The 19,792-nt window shown below is 52.7% G+C and overlaps 1 protein-coding gene across 1 annotated transcript; it reads left to right on the forward strand.

Annotated features, from left to right (window-relative positions):
- Nucleotides 1–3,161: 3,161 nt before the first annotated feature.
- Nucleotides 3,162–19,792, forward strand: LOC135873355 (tubulin delta chain-like). The gene is made up of 11 exons (XM_065397789.1): nt 3,162–3,265; nt 5,336–5,431; nt 5,790–5,851; nt 8,208–8,345; nt 9,841–9,982; nt 11,166–11,348; nt 12,401–12,496; nt 14,402–14,477; nt 14,919–14,921; nt 15,740–15,881; nt 19,560–19,792. The coding sequence occupies exons 1-11, from the start codon at nt 3,162–3,164 to the stop codon at nt 19,790–19,792; spliced, it is 1,275 nt and encodes a 424-aa protein (XP_065253861.1).

Genomic DNA, 19,792 nt, shown 5'->3' on the forward strand with positions numbered 1-19,792 from the left:
TCCATGTCTTAGAGCAAAGCTCCCTCTGAATCTATACCTGCAGTACAGCCACTCTCTCAGTTGTAAGGAGTACCCTCTGGACATGTTCTTGAACTCCAGTTAAACCCATGGTAAATGTCTTTAGCAAAGTTGGAAATGGAGAACTTTTATTCCAAAATAAGTGTCCACATCCAGACGTGCACTGAAATAACAAAGTATGTGAATTAAAACTGATAGAGGCCTTGTCTTCACTATGGAAAAATAGGTGTATTCTTAACTCCACTTAGCTAACATGAGGTAAAGTCCGAGTGATGACAAGGCTCTTTGTAATTTTCACAGGAGTTAGCAGGTCAAGTTAAAGACTGTCTGTCTTTTTTCCAATCTGCTACTTGTGTGAGATTTTTCTAATGTAGCCAGGGCCAGATTTATTTCAGTGCAAGGTTTGTGTGTTTTGTGTATCCCCCCTTCGCCCCAAGCACCTCAGAAGCAAAAAACACTGTGCATTGCTACAGGATTCTAAATCTACCCCTCCCTTTCCCAAATTCCCCAGCAGGCTTAATCCAACACCCACTGAATAATACTATGTAAAACCTCCACATGACAAGTTATCTGTGCCTGTAGGATGTGGAAACTTCATTAGCAAATTTATTCTCATTACCTTTCCCTGGTGCATCCCAAAGGTTGTCCTATTGCTTGTTTTAAAAAACAACAACAACAACAACAACCCAGGAGCAACACTTCTTCATCATATTGTCTGTTCTCTTCGCCCCCCCCCCCCCCCCCCGATCGCCTTTGTCCAGATGTTTGTCGACCCCCCTCAAAGAATTCCAATAGATTGGTGAGGCATGATTTCCCTTTACAAAAGCTGTGTTGACTCTTCCCCCACACACTGCGTTTATCTATATCGGGGTGGTCAAACATACTGATCTTCCAAGCTGCATATGACAATCATCAGAAGTTCAAGAGCCGGGGCACACCTTCCGCAGGGCTGGCGGGAGGGGGGGGGGGGGGCGCAAGGTGGAAGTTTCGCCTAGGGCGCGAAACTTCCTTGCACCGGCCCTGCTTCTATGCCACTCCTTGCTCCGTCTGGGGTGGATTCGGCCGCTCCTGCTTATGGTTTTCCCCACACCAGGCCACTGTCCTCTGGTGCAGGTGCCTCCGGTGGTTGGCTGACTCTCTTCGTTTTCCCATCATCCTTTGAGACAGCCGCAGCCTGGTTGTCAGACTCCCCACAGGTGGGGAACGCCTGTGGAGCTGACGCCTGGGTCAGAGAAGGGGGCCAAAGCAAACCCTCCCCAGTCCCAGTGGATGAGAAGGCCGGAGTGCATAAACCTCTCCTCCTGCACCTTCTGACAGGGGAACAGAGTGGAAGGGACACCGCCTTGGTCTCCTCTTTAGACCTTTCTCCACCATCCAGGGGTGTGGGCTGCACTGTGGTAACTCCAGTCAGGAGAGACACAGCCTCTTAAACCCCCCCCCCCTTTTTAGGGTGACCAATATGTCCAAATTAGACCAAATGTTATCCACATTACTAATTAACGTTCTACCTATCGCAGTAGGTGCTGGATTCCACTGCCTCAGGTAGCTACTGGCAGGGTAGAACAAAACCAAGGGGGTGTCTGAAAGGTGGGGGCTAGTCTTTCATCAGCCATCCAGGCAGCTTTGATTCTGTCCCCTACACCTACAGACAGGCAATGACCCACGCCAAGGAGTATTGTGTCCAGTTCTGGGCACCGCATTTCAAGAAAGATGTGGAGAAATTGGAAAGGGTCCAGAGAAGAGCAACAAGAATGATTAAAGGTCTTAAGAACATGACCAATGAAGGAAGACTGAAAGAATTGGGTTTGTTTAGTTTGGAAAAGAGAAGACTGAGAGGGGACATGATAGCAGTTTTCAGGTATCTAAAAGGGTGTAATAAGGAGGAGGGAGAAAACTTGTTCACCTTAGCCTCTAAGGATAGAACAAGAAGCAATGGGCTTAAACTGCAGCAAGGGAGGTCTAGGTTGGACATTAGGAAAAAGTTCCTAACTGTCAGGGTGGTTAAACACTGGAATAAATTGCCTAGGGAGGTTGTGGAATCTCCATCTCTGGAGATATTTAAGAGTAGGTTAGATAAATGTCTATCAGGGATGGTCTAGACAGTATTTGGTCCTGCCATGCGGGCAGGGGACTGGACTCGATGACCTCTCGAGGTCCCTTCCAGTCCTAGAATCTATGAATCTATGAATCTATGAATAAGGACCTGTGGCTCTGGCCCTGAGAGAGCATTTGAAAATTATTATTTCCTGTTCATTGTAGCATTCGCCCTTTTTGCAAATGTCGATTCCTCCTCTGCCGCCCCATCCCTGTATTTCCCAGGGGGGAGCATAGAGTCCGTTTGGATGATGACTGTTTCGTTAACAACAACTCACATTTCTTTTAGGGCCTGATTTTTTTCAGAAGTGCTGAACCGCCACAAACCCTGGCTGAAGTCAGTGGCTCTCCTGTGAACCTCAGTCCTTTTTGTCTTTGGAGGCAAATGAAATATATTGTGTCTGCTCCTCATTGGAACAACATCCGTTTACACCACCTGAGGATCTGGCCTAGTCTTTCTTTTGGCCCAGCCTCATCAATTAGTGATGTTCTCTAGTTCATTGCCCCTGCAGAAGAAGCACAAAACATGGGGCTATTGTAGGGTCTGCAAAACTGGTAGTTTGTGTATGTTGTTTAGTTCTTGGCAGTAATGTATGCGATGTATCCGATCAGGGGTTCTGAAACTTCAGTGCACTGCGACCCCCTTCTGACAATAAAAATTACTACATGACCCCAGGAGGGGGGACCAAAGCCTGAGCCTGCCCCAGTCTCACTGCCCCAGGTTGGGCGTGCGGGGGGGGGAGGCCTGTAACCTGAGTCCCACCACTCATGGCCAAAGCCGAAGCCCTCGGGCATTGGCTTCAGCCAAGGGCAGTGGGGCTCAGGCTTCAGTTTCAGCCCCGGGCCCCAGCAAGTCTAAACCAGCCCTGGTGACCCCATTAAAACAGGGTCACAACCCACTTTGGAGTCCCGACCCCCAGTTTGAGAACCACTGTATTGGGTTATAATACATTCTTGACAGGTCAGAAATTGAGTTTAAGGACTTGACATTGACTCTTTAAAGTATTTACCTCCTACATTTGTGTGTGTGTATTTCTGCTCTCAGGGCAATGTCTGCTGTGTGGCTACACGTTGGACAATGTGGCAATCAGATTGGCGAGGAGGGATGGCAGATCCTAACCAGGGAGAACGTGCCTCACGCAGAGGCTGATCCGTATGGTAACTCTGCAGTTCTAAGGAGGGAACCAGTTTTAAGCTACTCATGAGCCTACGCCTGCTAGTACTTGGAGTCAAATGGGTTAAGTGATCCATCCCTACTTTTAACAGAGGGCAATCGTAGGAGTTCTTCTGCAGTCTCTGTGCAGCTGGCAGTCCTATCACAAGGCCTCATGCGGCCTTGCGGAGTGCTCCTAGCTTTATATTTCTGATAACAATAAGATCATTGTTCCAGTTCACTTTCCACAGACCATTTTAAACACAAGCATGCTGCAAGATGGGGCAGAGGGATTAATGCTGTTGATCAAAACCTTCCCTTGCTGGCCTCCGATCAAAGGCAGGCATTCCCCCTGTCAGCATGTTTGAGCCAAGGGAAGGGTATGTAAAACTCTGGGTTTAGAGTCTAAAATTCCAATATAAATATGAACAAATGTAACTGTTTCTACCCTTGAAACTGCCCTGAGAATACCCCTGGAACGGCACTGAGCACTCCTGGGGGAATTCTGCGCCACTGCACATGTGCAGAATTTATGTCTCCCGCGGATTTCTTTGCTTCCCTGCAGAAAAATGACTTTCTGATGGGGAAGCAAAGGGGAGCCACAAGAGCAGTCATGCAACTCTCCCCAGCAGTATGTTTTGGGTGCCCAGGGAAGCTGGCAGAGAGGTAAATCACTGTGGGGCAGGGGAAGACCCAGCTGGTGGCTCGTACCCTGTGCCAGGCACAGCTGCTAGCGGGACTTCCTCTACCCCTGCACAGCATCTGGGACCGTGTCAGACCCACCCCCAGACTTCTCCCCCAGCAGCAGGAAGCTCTGCAAACTCCCCCCCCCCCGCTTCCTGCGCCCATCACTCCTCAGCTGCAGGGGGAGGGATCCCTGTACAGGGAGCTGTTTTCCCCCATGCATCCAGACCCCCTCACCCCCTTCCACCAAGCCTCACCCCCTGCACTCAGAACCCCCATTCCCAAGGAGCCTCACTCCCCCTACACCTCAACAAGCCACCCTCACCCAGATCTTCACCCCACTGAGCCCCAGTCCCCCAGCATCTGGACCCCCCCTGAGCCTCCCACACCCAGACCCCCCCCTGCTGAGCTCTATCCGCCTCACACCCAGACACCCCCCCCCCGCTGAACCCCAACCACCTTCACCTGGACCCCTGCAGAGTCCCAGTCCCCCTGCACCCAGATCCCCCACTGAGCCGCCTGCACCCAGATTGCCCCACACAAAACCCTCTCAACCCACACCTGGATCCCCCTCACTAAGCCCCTCCACACTTGGATCCTGCCTTGCTGAGCCTGCCTGCCCACACCTGGTGCACCTGGCACAGGGGCAGGCCCTGGGGTGTTTCTGGGGCAGGCCCAGTCCTTGTGCTGCGTCAGGGTTGGGTGCAGCCTCACCGCTGAGTCCATGTCCCAGGGTGGGAGCTGCTCAGTGATCTCCCACCTCTGTGCAGCCAGTGGCCGGTGCTCCTCAATTATTAATTAATTAATGGAGATATCCTATCTCCTAGAACTGGAAGGGACCCTGAAAGGTCATTGAGTCCAGCCCCCTGCCTTCACTAGCAGGACCAAGTACTGATTTTGCCCCAGATCCCTAAGTGGCCCCCTCAAGGATTGAACTCACAACCCTGGGTTTAGCAGGCCAATGCTCAAACCACTGAACTATCCGTCCCCCCAATGCCATGCTGGAGCCTCCACATTTATTTAACAAATAAAATTTGCAGAACTTTGCAGAATTTTTAATTTTTTGGCACAGAAATTTTTAATTCTTTGGTGCGGAATGCCCTCAGGAGTAACTGAGAAGTAACAGCTGCCTAGAAAAGAGAGCTGGAGAAGATCTAGTAGGTCATCCAGCCCATCTTCCCAGGGCAGGGCAGGACTGTTCCCTGAGTTCCGGAAGGATTTGCTGTGGGGATCAGAGTTGGTGGGAGCCCCCTTGCAGTGTATTTACCCAGTCGCCTTCAGGAATGGATGCTCTTGAACTCCTGTGCTGAGCACCCTGCTAGGTGGAGTCCAGATCAGGCTTCAGGGAAGAGGGCTTCCCATACGCACAGCTCGTGTCCTTTTCAGATATCCGTTCTGCTCCCCCGATGGAAAGCTAAGCGCTATCTGCGTGGACAGCGAACCCAAAGTGGTGAGGAAGCTGCAGAAACAAGTCAAGAGCGGGTAGGAGAACAGGGGCTTGTCTCATTCGTTTGAAATCCAGGCTGAATGCACAGCGCACAGCTGCCTTTCCTGCCCCCTTTAGGATTATGTGCGCCTGGTGGGAGCATAGAGGTTGCAAGGAGCTGGGTTGCATCGTGTACACACACACACACACACACACACACACACACACACACACACACACACACACACACACACACACACACACACTTGTACGTCCCTGGGGCAAGGAGCCAAGGGGAGTCTAGGCCTCTGTTTGCTTCCCCCTTGTCAAGTTGGTAAAATGGCTCAGGAGTCGTGTGTGAAATGCTCAGTGTGACTGTCCGCTGCACAGACTAGACCCTAACTCCTCTCCCAGCTCTTTCAGGGAGAACAATCTTATCGTGGGGAAGCGAGGAAGAGGCAACAACTGGGCTTATGGTGAGTGTCCATCTTTCAGTGCCCCCTAGATGAACTGTTCTGGGTGTGGACGATGTCCATCAAGGTTTGAAAAAAATATGTATTTGCAGTGCAGCGCTTAGCCACCTGCTTCCTGAGGAAAGGCAGCTCCTCCCTCACACCTGCGGCTGCGATGTACCTGCGCCATTGTGCTCTGCTGGAAGCAATGGCAAGGAAAGCTTCTCCTCTCTCGTTATCGCTCAACAGATTCGGCTGCTGGTGTGCAGAGACCACAGCCTATCAGTGTTGTCTCATTGCTTCCTTGTACTCCCATGTCATCTGTCTGTGTCGATCTCTTGTCTGGTACTTCAGTTGTGAGCTCCTTTTGTCAGCGACTGTCTTCTTGTTCTGTTTGTATGGTGCCTACCACAATGGGGTCTTGGTCCATGGCTGGAGCTCCTACATGTTATGATGAGAAGGCTGTAAAAGCCTTACTGCTACTGCTAGCTAATGGAAATTCTCCTTTAGCTCTCTGATAAAATGACAGTCATCCCACATCCTCCATCAGCAAAACAAGACGGGTGAGATCCTCAACCGATATCAGTTAGCACTGCTCCAGTGATGTCTATTACTAAGATGTCTCTTTCCCTAGTCTTGTGTTATCCAGCGTGTAGCACTGTTTGGCTTTAATAATGTCACAGATCCACAGGGCCCAGTCTAGGCCCCAGCCTGTCCCCAGTCCCTTGGGAATGACCCCTCTTGTGTGCTGGGCCCCAAGGACCTACACAGTTCCACAGGGCAGGGCTGTGACCTCCAGGACTCCAAAACTGGGCCTTCAAATGCCAACCAACCATGCCCCTCTCCATGGCTCCCTCCAGCAAAGCCAGACTCCAGCAGTGGGCTTGTCCTGTACCCCTTCCATGCTCCCAGTATTTGCGGGGACACCAGGCAGCCTCTTCAGAACCAGGTCACGCTGTATTAGTCACCTGGCCTACAGACTCTGAAAGTCCTTAGGTCAGCCTAGAGAAGCAAAGGCTAAGGCCGCATCAGGCTCTTCCAGGCAAGCTGCTGCAGAATCCATTTTTGCCCTGTCTCTTTCTCTCTGTTTTGTCTCCGTTTCCTACTGTGCACGCGGTATTTCTGTGAGCTCAGCTCTTTACGCAGTCACCTGACACCGTTTCCCCCCTTTGTTCTCCCACTCGGGGGGCAGGGGGGCTTTGCTCTGCTTCCTGGGGGGATGAGCAGGGGGAGACTCTGCTTCTGCTTGGCCGTGGTCACTAAATGTGATTGTCCTGGCTCTTGGGGTTTCCATTCCCTCTTTGGATCCTCCATTCACCTGTGCCGATTTTGTTCAGTTTATTATGACTCTACTTTCCAACCAGGCTGCTGGGTCAACCCTTCATCCCTTCCCTTTGCACTCAGTGCATGGCAATGCAAAGCCCATGGGGAAACTGAGGCACACCTAGGCATCAAAAATATTCCCACCATGCCCACATCCATCACAAACAGTAATAAAAAGGCCCTTTTCAGCCCACAGACAAAGCAGCCCTTCCACTACCTCCTTGGAGGTTGCTTCTCCTCTCTTGCCCACAATTCACAGAGCGCCCCCCCCCTTTTTTAATTGCAAGCCTCCATATTGGGCTTTCAGCCCCCTTGCCCCACCCATCTCCACCTACAGATCTGCGGTCAAAGCTAGCGCCTTCCCTGCTCGTGTTCCAGTATCCTGGCAGCCCTGTGTTTTGGGAGGGACAGGCTTCCGTTCTATCCCTGGAGCTGCATGGCCGCGGTAGAGCAGATGCTCTTGATGCATGCACACAGGACCTGGATTCGCCACGCTAGGAGGTAGCTGGAGCTGAACCTCCTGAACGTGTGGAAATAAATTAGGGTGACCAGATGTCCCAATTTTATAGGGACAGTCCCGATTTTGGGGTCTTTTTCTTATATAGGCTTCTATTACCCCACCACCCCCATCCCGATTTTTCACATTTGCTGTCTGGTCCCCCTAAAATAAATCCATCTGCTCACACTGAGTGTTGCTTGGTGCATGGCAATAGGGGTGGGGGGCCAGAGTGGCTTTAGGCTCCCCTGATCTTGGGGCCAGTGCACCCCGTGTGTAAACTCCTGGTGTAAACCAGAGAAGCCTGAAGTGGTGTGTATGCGCTGTCTGGCCTTCACTCATCCTGCATTGGAAACAGCTGTTGCTCTGCTGAGATTAGTTTAGACCCAGTGACACGCAGAAGGATTCAGATGCAGACGATATGCCCTCAAGGCAGAGATGAATGAGGTGTTGAATCCTAAAAAAAACCCTTAAGTCGTGTGACCCTGCAGCATGGATCTATCTGAGTGCCGATGGCTGAGATGAGCTCACCTTGGCCTCTAAATGGTTTAATGTTGACAGGATACCACGGCCTGCACTCAGCCACCGAGAAGAACCTCCTAGAAAGGACGATGGAGAGTCTGCGGAAGGAGGTCGAGCGCAGAGACTGTTACTGTGGGACGGTGCTTTTCCATAGCCTCAGTGGTGGTACAGGAGCTGGTGTGTAGGGACTTTGCCCTTGCAATTGGTTTTATGTGGAAGGTGCTCGGATACTTCATGGATGGAGGGCTAGGTAGATGTTGTGATGGGAAAACAAGAGAACTTATATTTTTTCAGGACGTCCTCCCAGGTTATTTCACATTTCCCTCCATGTGCACCATACAAACTTCCTTCCAACCAGAAGCCTGCTTTCCACAGGTGCAATCCAGGGGAGATGGCAGATAACTGTGAAGCAAATTTAGCTGGATTACATTTGCCATCACATTTTCACTGTTACTCTTGTGATGTTTCATTGTTACTTGCAGCGTATTTGGTACTCTGTACCTTTCAAGAAAGTGGTTTTCCAAAGGACTCTGCCATACAAAGCAAACCCACCCACCCCCACTACAAGCTAATGCTGCATACGTGTACCTAAGGTGGTAGAAGAAAAATGGTATTAATTAGAATGAATAACTGGAGAAATATTAGGTAAACCCTAACAATTAGGCAAGCATTCATGGGGGCAGAGTTAAGGTTGTACATGCAACTGTCACTTCCTGGATGTTGAGTGTTTAACAGGCAATGTTAACATTTTTAACATAGTTTATTGATGGAATTTCTAAGGTTTTTTTTATTTACAGAAAAAGGATAGGAAAAAAATCTATAATATGGAGATATTTGGTTAGGCCATTCTGATGGTTTCTATCTCCTTATGCAGCATTTGCAAGAGGTGCAGTGAAGAAGGCAGGAACTCCGATAGAGCCTGCCTCATTTGCTGAGGGCTTTCACTACATTTTTTTTTTCTCTGCACAGCTCAGTGAGTTTGACATTTGTGCGCAGCTTAATCTGCCTCTGTGAGATCAGCTAGAGGATGTTTCAAGAATTTTTTTCTAATGAGGAAAGTATATTTTTCCCACTCTCCTCTCACTCAAAAGTGGCCTGACCATTATTGGTCAAACTTGCCAGAAAAATTCACTGCCAGGAAGAGAACAATCCTGGAAGATTTCAGCAGGAAAGATGCAAGTTCCTGAAAGTTCTATTTATACACACACCCACAACTGAAAACAGGGGGTTAGAATGGAAATGCTTATGCCACCTTAACTATAATAGTTGCTACTATTCTAATATACAATCAGCTCTTAACTAGCACCACGCAGTGAGCACCTCCTTGTGGCCACCAGTGGGTATTATTATTGCACATAGAGACCCCAATCCGAATCTGGGCCTGCTGGGCTAGGCACTGACCCCCAACAGCTTACAGTCCAAACAGACAAGGCAAAGGAAGGGTGGGCAGGGAAACTGAGGCACAGAGCTGAATTGACTTGCTTGGGGTTACACAGTGGGTTAGTGGCTGAGCTGGGACTAGCATCCAGGGCTCCTGGCTCCCAGTTCCCATTGGAACACACTGCCTCTCAGGCACGTATGGATGAGACCAGCATCGTGATTGCTAGAGCTCTCTGCCCTAGACCAGGCCGATCACGTTTATGAACAGGTTTGGGGGCTTTTTCCCACGTAGGCCTCGGTTCCCGGCTGTGTGAAGCGATCCGAGACAAGTACTCCCTGGGTCAGATCCTGTCGGTGACGGTAGCCCCGCACCAGGCTGGCGAGAGCCCTCTGCAGCACTACAACTCCTTGCTGTGCCTTTCGTGGCTCCAGCGGTACGTTCCTGGGGGCCGTGGGAGTTGGGCCGTGACAATAGGTCAGCAGCAAATGGTGGTGCTACGAGCCGGACGCTGATCACCGTTCACTAGGGTGGTTCCCGCAGTGTGGAGCAAAAGCCCGCTCTCTGCTCCTGAAGAGCTCGCTGTCTGAGAAATACAGAATACAAGACCTATTGCCTAGTAGTCAACTATGGAATAACCTCCACTAAGTTACCCTGCTTTTCCTGGCAGGCGCTCTCGATGACTGGCTGTCACGGCTGGGCAGTCTGATCTGGGGGTGGAGCAGCAGTCAGGAGCCAGCAGGCAGGCTGGGTCTGCATACCAGGAGATCAGAGTCCGAGATGGGCCAGAGGGCACGCTGGGAGTGAGGGTCAGGGTACCAGGAGGTCAGAGTCAGGCAGCAGGAGCAGGTAGCACAGGGCAGGCCAGCCGTCCTAAGCAGGGAAAACCCAGTTACACAGACAACTTCCTGTTCCTCTGCTTGGTTTAAACAGTGGCAGGGGACCAATCAGGACCCTCAGGGTTTTGCCAGTGAGAGCTCAGACCGGGAGTCCTCTGCCAAAGTCGAGTTTCAAGTTGTGGCAACTCCTAGCAGATCATGGGGTGGTAGGTTGGAACGTAGTGGCTTCAAAGGGCCCTGTGGACCGGAGTTTGAGACCTGCAGCCCCTGATGCTGGAGTGACTGGTACGATTAGGTGAGGGAAGTTTTGGGTGAAGACTGGGCGAGGGAAGTTTTGGCACTACTGCTGAGATGGGAGGATGGTCGCAGGTGTAAGGCGCTGGCCTGGCACTTAGGAGAGCTGGGTTCAGTTCCCCCATCTCCTACGGATTGCCTGGGTGGCCTTGGGCAAGTCACGCCGTCTCAATCACACCACCTTTCCCCAGCCCTTTGTCCTGCCTCTTTAGCTTTCAAGCAGGGGCTGTCTCTCGCTGTGTGTCTGTACAGCGCCTAGCACAATGAGGCCTGATCTTGGCTGGGACACATAAGCACTCCACTAATACAAATGAATGGGGTTTCACTCACATGGTCATCTGATGTAGCCCTGGAATGAGCTGTGAGGACTTGCTCAGTCCTGATCCAGGCAGAAATTCCACTAACTTCCGTGAGATTCCTGCCTAAGGACTTGTGGCTGAGATCCTAACTCCAAAGGAACAATGACTCCATTTTATGTCTGTCTAGACATGTCGACGGCGTCCTCCGGTTCCAGAACGATGCCATGCTGAGGAGGACGGCAGCCCTGCTTGGGAAGAAAGCGCCAGTGTCTGACATGCAGCCTCAGGTCTCCCTCTCCGCCATGAACACCTACGTCGCTTCCTGCCTTGCTGGGCTGCTTTACCCGCTCAAGGCTTTCACGACAGGAAGGTGAACCGAGCAGATATTTGTCTTCTTTCCAACAGCTGTTGGTGCTCTGCAGATGACACTAGACGTACTGCAGTCCACAGCTGGCATAACTCTATCAATTACAACAGAGCTGTGCCAGTATTCACCATCGGAGGATCTGGCCCATAAAATCTAGTGCATAGAAAGCTTTAGTCGAATCTTTTGGCATGGAGGCAGAGGCGCCTACTTCTTCTGGCGCCGGTGGGTGCTCAACCCTCCTCTGCCCCTAGCCCTGCCCTGACTCCACTCCTGCCCCGCCCCCTCCCACCCCCATTCCAACCCCTTCCCCAAATCCCTGCCCCGGCCCTGCCTCTTCCCCGCCTCCTCCCCTGAGCGTGCCACATTCCCGCTCCTCCGCCCTCCCTCCCAGGTCTTGCTACAGCTGTTTGGCAGCGGCAAGCGCTGGGAGGGAGGAGGAGCGGAGACGCAGCGCGCTGGGAGGAGGTGGAGGAGGCGGGGGGCGGGGAGCTTGGCTGCCGGTGGGTGCAGAGCACCCACTAATTTTTCCCCGTGGGTGCTCCAGCCCCGGAGCACCCACGGAGTCGGTGCCTGTGCATGGAGGCAAAAACTCCTAAGTGCAGTCAAAATATTCCCAGTGTGCGAACAGAGGGACCAAGGGAGCACAGATAATTGAACATAGAAAGCAAAAGCAGCATGCATGAGTCCTTTACATCCAAAGACCTTATTAATAAACTCAGCAATAGCTAACTGGATATTACAGGATAACTAGCCTGCAACACTCCCTGGAAACCAAGAAGCCAGCAGAGGCTAGCAAGGTTGTCTGTGTCTAGGGTGACCAGACAGCAAGTGTGAAAAATCGGGACAGGGGGTGGGGGGGTAATAGGAGCCTATATAAGAAAAAGACCCCAAAATCAGGACTGTCCCTATAAAATCAGGACATCTAGTCATCCTATCTGTGTCTGAGTGGGGCAGTAAAGAGGTTCTGAGAGATAAGGCTGCACTACTCAGTAGCTGCTTAAGTATCACGGTGGTGGTGGTGGTAGATGACTGTATGTCTCTCCCTTGCTTTTCAGTGGGATCAGCATGGGGATGGAACCCTGGGAGCTGCTGAGGTCTGTCTGCCCCATGCCGACTATGAAATTCCTTCACATAGCTCAAGGCTGCAAGAGGTAGGAATGGGGCCTGTCCCACCACTTGAAAAGCGATTCTGAGCCTCTCCGATGAGTCTAATATTCTCACTCTCATTGTCCAGGTCAGTCCGTAGCCCAGCAGCTAATTTAAGAGACCAAGACAAGACTGCTGTGGAGTCTTAAACCTGATGGGGGCCACGTTTTAAGTACAGAAGCCCGCACAGTGGGTTTAAGCAGAGCCCGTGATGCTCTGAAACTCCTGTGACATCCCAGTGTCTGAGCCTGGCCTGTGAGGATCAGGGGCAGCTTGTGATGGGCCGCTTGCAGGAGGGAGATTGTAAGTGGCTCGTTCACAAACACCCACTGCACAAAGAACAGGAGTCCTTGTGGTACCTTAGAGACTAACACATTTATTTGAGCATAAGCTTTCGTGGGCTACAACCCACTTCAAAAGTTCGTGCTGCTGCTGCCCCCGGAGGCCGTCTCCATTTTATCACGAGTCTTGCGATAGCTGGGGTTATTCTTAAAGCCCCCCCTTCTGGAAACGCGTCATTGTATGAGAATCTCCGTTTTCAGGCTTGGAAATGGTAAATTTCTAGGCTCATGGTTCTGGAGAAAAGTTTGGAAATCTGAACCTTATGGGCTCAGAAACAGCAGGCAAAGAAAAAGCCAACGTTGATTATTTGTTTAGCTTTAAATTCATGAGATTAAAAAAGTCTCATGATTGTTTTTTGGCTTGTCTACACGTACAATGGTCATAGGTGCCGACTCCGTGGGTGCTCCGGGGCTGGAGCACCCACGGGGAAAAATTAGTGGGTGCTCTGCACCCACTGGCAGCCAGGCTCCCCTCACCCCCCGCCCCACCTCCTCCTCCTCCTCCTCCCCTGAGCGCGCCGCATCCCTGCTCCTCTGCCTACCTCCCAGCGTTTCCCGCCCAGCCACCGCCAAACAGCTGTTTGGCAGCGTTAGCACGCTCTGGGAGGGAGGGGGAGAAGCAGGAACATGGCGCAGTCAGGGGAGGAGCAGGGCCGGGGCGGGGATTTGGGGAAGGGGTTGGAATGGGGGCGGGTCCTCATGGAAGGGGTGGAGTGGGGGCGGGGCCGGGAGCAGAGTGGGAGTCGTACACGCAGGGGAAGTCGGTGCCTATGACAGCGATGCTGCTGCAGCACGTCTGGTGAAGACGCTCTATGGCGATGAGAGAGCTCTGCAGTCGGCATAACAAAACCACCCCTGTGAAAGGCAGTAGCTACGGCGACGGGAGAGCTTCTGAGTACTGTCCACGCTGGCAGTTATGTCGCCCGGGGGGTGGTTTATTCACAGCCCTCAGCTGCGTGAGTTCTGCCGACACACGCTGCAGTGGAGACATAGCCGGACTCCCCCTCACTTGGGGCTGGCGAGACGGCAGGTGCACCACTGCCCTGCTAACACAGCTTGGCAGAAAATGCCTTTCACCCGCCAGGGAGTCAAAGCAGCAACGATTTGACCCTGACCCTGAGTGAGGTCAAGGCTGAGTGGGGACCCATTTAATTTCTAATGGGCTTGGGCCACTTTTATCTCCCCTTTGTTTGGAAATTAAATGCAAAAAATAAAGTTCTTCTTTGCATGATTACACAGGTGCATTCCACCCATGGTGTCTGCGCACCCAGCGCACGGCCATTGGACATTTTTTCCACTCCACGGTACCTGCTGGGCGGCTTGATTGTGTGAGAGGGGATTGAGACCCATGCAGTGTGGGAGAGTTCACATTGCTGCGTTCCCTGATGCGCTGGTGTTACTGTCACACTGCACCGATGCAGCTGTTTGTGCTTTTTTTTATTGGAGGTCTGTCCATGGACTTACCTTAGTCAGACTAAGCTCAGGCTCTGCCCCCTAGTTTTCAGTGAAACCGACGCGTTAGTTTTCACTGTAGCTCCTGGTGAATTTGGTTTGTTTCTCATTTCCCAGGGGGACGGTATTTTGGGACAGCTTGGCAGCGTCTGTTGTGCACTCATTGCCCCGTGAGTCTCACGCAGGACAGCCCGTATCCTTTCTCTACAAGCGCCGCGTCTACCAAATGTGCCTGAACTGGGGACTCGGGTGGAGGAAGGAGAGAGAACACCAGCGAGATAGACAACTTCCCTTTTACCTGCCTATGACTTGAGCCAACAGGCCCTTGGAAAGCCCTGTAGTAGTGCTCCATGCGCCTTGACTGGGGCAGGGAGAAGAGAGAAAGCTAAACCAGTTGTCTTCTAGTTTATTCCTTGCAACCTTCAAGATGAGATACAGGGTCAGCAAGATTACACATTCCAAAACGTCCAGCTAACTACGGGGCGAACCCTACCTCTGTTCATCCGCCTTGAAATCCATTTGGAAACCTCTAGATGTAAATGCAGTCCAGGATGGGACCTCTGGACACCCAAAAGTTTGCCTGGGGGACTGGTCTCTTTAAAAGTCTGATCTGCTGAGAAGGTAGAGTTGTGAGCTTGTCCCTCCCATACCTATTGTTGTCTGTATTACGGGTATCAGCTAGAGCAGCAGTTCTCAAACTGTGAGTCGGGACCCTAAAGTGGGGTCACCAAGGGCTGGCATTAGCTTTGCTGGGGTCCAGGGCCTAAGCCCAAGCCCCACAGCCCAGGCTTCAGCCCTGAGTGTGTGGGGGGCTCAGGTTACAGGTCCTCCTCCTAGGGCCAAAGTCCTTGGGATTCAGCTTTGGCCCCTCTCCCGAGGCAGTGGGGTTCAGGCGGACTCAGGCTTCGGTCCCCCCTCATGGCGTCGTGTAGCAACTTTTGTTGTCAGAAGGGGATCATGGTGCAATGACATTTGAGACCCTCTAAGCTAGAGGGCCCCAACCAAGGCAGAGGACCTGTTATGCCAGGCACTGTACAGACACCTAGCAGGTCCTGAGAAGCTGACTGTCTAGCAAGACAAAGGGCGGGAGGAAAGGAGTATTATTGTCCTCATCATACAGGTGGTGGTATGGACACTGCCTTCACCCCATCCCACTGAGGCACCAAAAGGGGAAAGTGACTTGCCCAAGGTCACCAGCAGAGCCAGGAATAGAACCCTGGTCTCCTGCGTCCCAGTCCACTGCTCTAGCCAGCCGGCCACATGAGTCCATTGGCTTCCCCCTCCCCACACAACTAGATTTGGGATCAAAATGTCCCTCAGATTCAAACCCCCACTTGGCAACTCTAGGGTGGGAAGTGTTCAAGATGGGACAGGAGAACTCTTCCCCACCGGCGGGGGGAGAGCTCTGAAGGTCATCCCTGGATCTGCTTTGCCCTTAGCTTGCCTTGTTTGCAGCATTATAGCACCTCTGTGCTCGCTGTAGCCCGCAGCTACCAAGAGGACACCTTTCTTCTGTCCCGTGACTCGGTGCTGAGGAAGTTGAAGCAAGCTTACCGCTGCGTTCCTTGGAACCCCTTCCCTCTCAGCTGCTGGACAGGTCAGTCTCGCTGGGCCCTCTTCTGTGCATATTGCTGCTGGGGATATGGGGCAGGCTGACAAATGCAGCCAGTCTGCAAAGGTCAGACCAGAGCGTCACACATTCCTTGTGTTCAAGAGAGGTTTTCTTTGCTTTGGAGAAAAGGTCACAGGCCGGGGAGGCATCTGAAAACCTGCATAGACTTCACCAAGTCCATTGAACTCACTGCTGGTCTTGTCTAAGCACTTGCATCTCACTCACCACCATAGCATCTGAGCCCCTCAGAAACTCACTTTCATTTATCCCGACAGATGCATAACGAAGGACGGTTCTCCATTTTACAGAAAGGGAAAGGAGACCCACAGAGATTAAGGGACTTGCCCAAGGTCCCACAGGAAGTCTGTAGCAGAGCCAGAAACTGGGCCCAGGTCTCCTAAATCCCAGACCTTAACCACAAGGCCATCCTTCTGTTGGTACATGAGGAACCAATTCAAGCCTGGTGGAAGCAGAAACATTGACTTCAGTGGAGCTGCCTCCACGTATCCCAGGACTGAATTCAGCTCGAGGTCATTGTGGGTATGTCTACACAGCAACTAGATTCTTGCAGCTGGCCCACTGCTGTGGAGACATTCACTGAGAATCACTACTGTGCCCAGCCTAGCTGGGTGGGCTATGTAGGAAGGCAGAATGTAATGAGCCAGGTTGGAGCTAACATCCCCACTCGCTCAAAGGGAGCCAGGGGCTATTTGATCCTTGAGGACTGGCCAGTGTCCGAGTGGCTAGAAGCCAGCCTGGGGAAGCAGGTTTCAGCAGGGGCTCAGGCTAAGGGGAGGGGGAGGACGCTGGCAGTGAGGGGAAGGGTCCCTGCAAGTGGAAGGGTGGAGGTGAGGGACAGAGATGTGGGAGGGCTCTGATTTGGTGGGGAGGGAGGTGGGGTGTGCAATATCTGGTTGGAGCGAGCGGAGGCAGGAAGGAGAAGTAGAGTATCGCCTCGTCGACACAAGGCAGCTCACGTCAGCCTAACCCTGTAAGCGTCTACACTCCAACGGCCCGCCCGCCGCCGTAACTCGCCCACTACGCTGACTTAACTCCACCTCCGCGAGAGGTGTAGCGCTTTGGTCAATGTAGTTAGGTCGACACAGTCTCACTCTAGATCAATGGTCTCCAACCTTTTTAAGCCCACGATCAGTTTTTGAATTTAAGGGCAACCCAGGATCTACCCCGCCCCTTCCCCAAAGCCCCGCCCTGCTCACTCCATCCCCTCCTCTCTCCCTCACTTGCTCTCCCACACCCTCACTCACTTTCACTGGGCTGGGGCAGGGGTTGGGGTTCGGGCGGGGGTGCGGGGTACTGGTTCTGGGAAGGGGCTCAGGGCTGGGGCAGGGGCTTGAGGTGCAGGTGGGGGTGCGGGGTGCTGGCTCTGGGAGATGGCTCAGGGCTGGGGTGCGGCCTCCCCCTGGGTAGCACGTAGCCTCCCACTGATCGAAGTAAGGCAGGCTCCCTGCCTGCCACTCCTGGAAGGGGCCAACATGCCCCTGCAGCCTCTGGGTGGGGGGGTACGTGGCTCCACACGCTGCCCCTCTCTGCAGGCACCACCCCCAAAGCTCCCATTGGCCACAGTTCCCTGTTCCCGGCCAATGGGAGCTGCGGGGGTGGTGCTTGCAGGCAGGAGCAGCATGCAGAGACCCCTTCCCCCCGAGAGTGGCATTGGACTGCGGCAGGCAGCCCCACTGCACCATCGTGGTCGGAGCTCATGATCGACTGGGAGAGTGCCCAGTTGATCGCGATCGACGGGTTGGTGACCACTGCTCTAGATACGGTGTTGCTTACGTCCCCTGTTGCTGCTTTTCAGAAGCCGTCCGGCAGTGCCCCACACTGACAGTCTCCTGGTGGGGATGCGCACCACTGACACAAGGAGCGTAGAGTGGACATGCAAAAGCAATTTCATGACTGCAGGTGGCCGTACAGCAACACCGCTTAGGTCAACTTCACTTTGTAGTGTAGACTTGGCCTCAGATTCCTCGGGAGTCTCTCAGTGTAGCTCACTGCCACTCAATCCACGCATCCTTGGGGCTCGAAGAGTTAATAGCCATGAGTGGCTCAGGCCTTTGTTTTATGGCTCAGCAGGCAGGGATCTCTAGCTGCCTGGTGCCCCCAGCACTGTGCTGAAGCACTAGATCATGACTGACCCAAAGAGCGGTGTCACCAGCACCTCCCCTCCAGCTCTCCCAGGGCTGGGGGCAAGCTGGGCCCTCTAGTTCATTCTGTAGCTTCCCCAAGAATGTGGGGACTCCAGATCCTTGGTCCATTCCATAGTGAGGTGCTCAGGAGAGGGAAAGGCGGACAGAACTAGTTGGTGCTGCTGGCTTTGTGGGCGCTTCTCTCCCGTAACGAAGGCAGCCCAGTCCTGGCCGCAGCACCCTCGCTAGTGCAGTCCTGGGACCCTGCTGAGCAGAGACACCAGGAGCACTGTCGAGTCGCCCGCATTTGGAGGGAGGTGACCTCAGATTCATTGGCTCATCCCTCAAACCTCCTCATTTGGAAGGTGCACAGGCCCCTCGCACCCAAACGATGCAGTTGTGGGAGGGATTGGAAGGGAGAAATGAAGGAGGGAGGGGACAGGGGGAAGAGATTGGGGCAAAATGGGAAAGGAGGGAGAAAAGGCAGCAAAACTGAAAGCAAAACCAGGTAGGAGCTGCAGTGACCCTTGTGGGGGAAGGCTCCTTCCTTCTGACTCAGCTGTTTGCCTGTCAAAAACCGATGGACAAAGGCAGACCCAGCAGCAGGGACTACAGCTGCAGAAACCTTTGAATCCGTGTATTCATTATTAGGAGTGTTCCCGTAGCCTCTAGTCACAGACCAGGAGCCCATTGTGCTAGGGGCTGTACAAACACAGACCAGCCCTCAGTGCAACGCTGGGAAGAACCAGCAGGGAATTGCACACTTAGAAGCAGGGTCATTAGTCTTTTATTTATAATGTTTCATATAGACACAAAAATCAGTAACTCTAGGGTAAGGGAGAGAGCGGAAAGCTGCACACACCTTTGCCTTGTTGCGTTAGCCAAGCGTGTGAAACAGGCCCAGCGCAATCAGTCCCCTGCTCAATACACTTCTTGAGGCCCTTGTCCGATAGCGACTGAGGAGCAGTGAGTGAGGTGTTCATGCTGAGATTCCTCTCGGACTGTCCTCGGCTCTGAGGTGGTGCTAGTGGAGTTGTGTTTAAAGGGCCAATTTACCCCGCAGCTTTCACGGGAGGATCTCCCCTACTTTACACCCGTTAATGAAGCATCACACCACTCCAACGAGGGAAGTCTGATCCCCGCTTTAATGAGAGGGAGGTAGAGGAGTGGCTTGTACCCAGTCCCAGGGTGACTGTTTATTTCAGGGGAGCGGGATAAGGCCCTGGAAGATTTCACATGTGCGTATTATTAGAAATCAGGCTCTTGTATAATTCCACTCTGCACTTTGCTGCAAGACCAACGTTAGGAAGAGTTCTCACCTGCGCCGTGGTAGACCGGAACTTCAGTTTAGTTTAGCTAGGCTAGATGTTTAGAATTCAGAGGGCTTTCCCCCTCCAGGAATGAGGTAGGTGCCATATGTCCCTTGTAACCCTTTCCGGGTGGGAGAAGACCTCTCGGGAACACGTCACTTGTGAAGGGTTAATATCTCTGGGTGAAGAGATGACTTTCCGTCCCACAGACTCTCTCAACATCGTGGAGCCCGGATGTCACAGCCACTCGCTGACCATCTGCGCCAACCAAGGCAGCTCAGCGGAACTCCTGCAGCAGGTGGTGGCCAGAGCAGAGGCCATGTACAAGACCAACACCTACCTCCACTGGTACTGGCGATACGGCTGCGAGGAGGCGGATTTCCAGCAGGCCTTCGAGACGCTCTGCTCAGTGGCAGATGATTACAGCCGGCTGGGAGAATAA

Source organism: Emys orbicularis, chromosome 2 (genome assembly GCF_028017835.1).
Source record: "Emys orbicularis isolate rEmyOrb1 chromosome 2, rEmyOrb1.hap1, whole genome shotgun sequence".
NCBI lineage: Eukaryota > Metazoa > Chordata > Testudines > Emydidae > Emys > Emys orbicularis.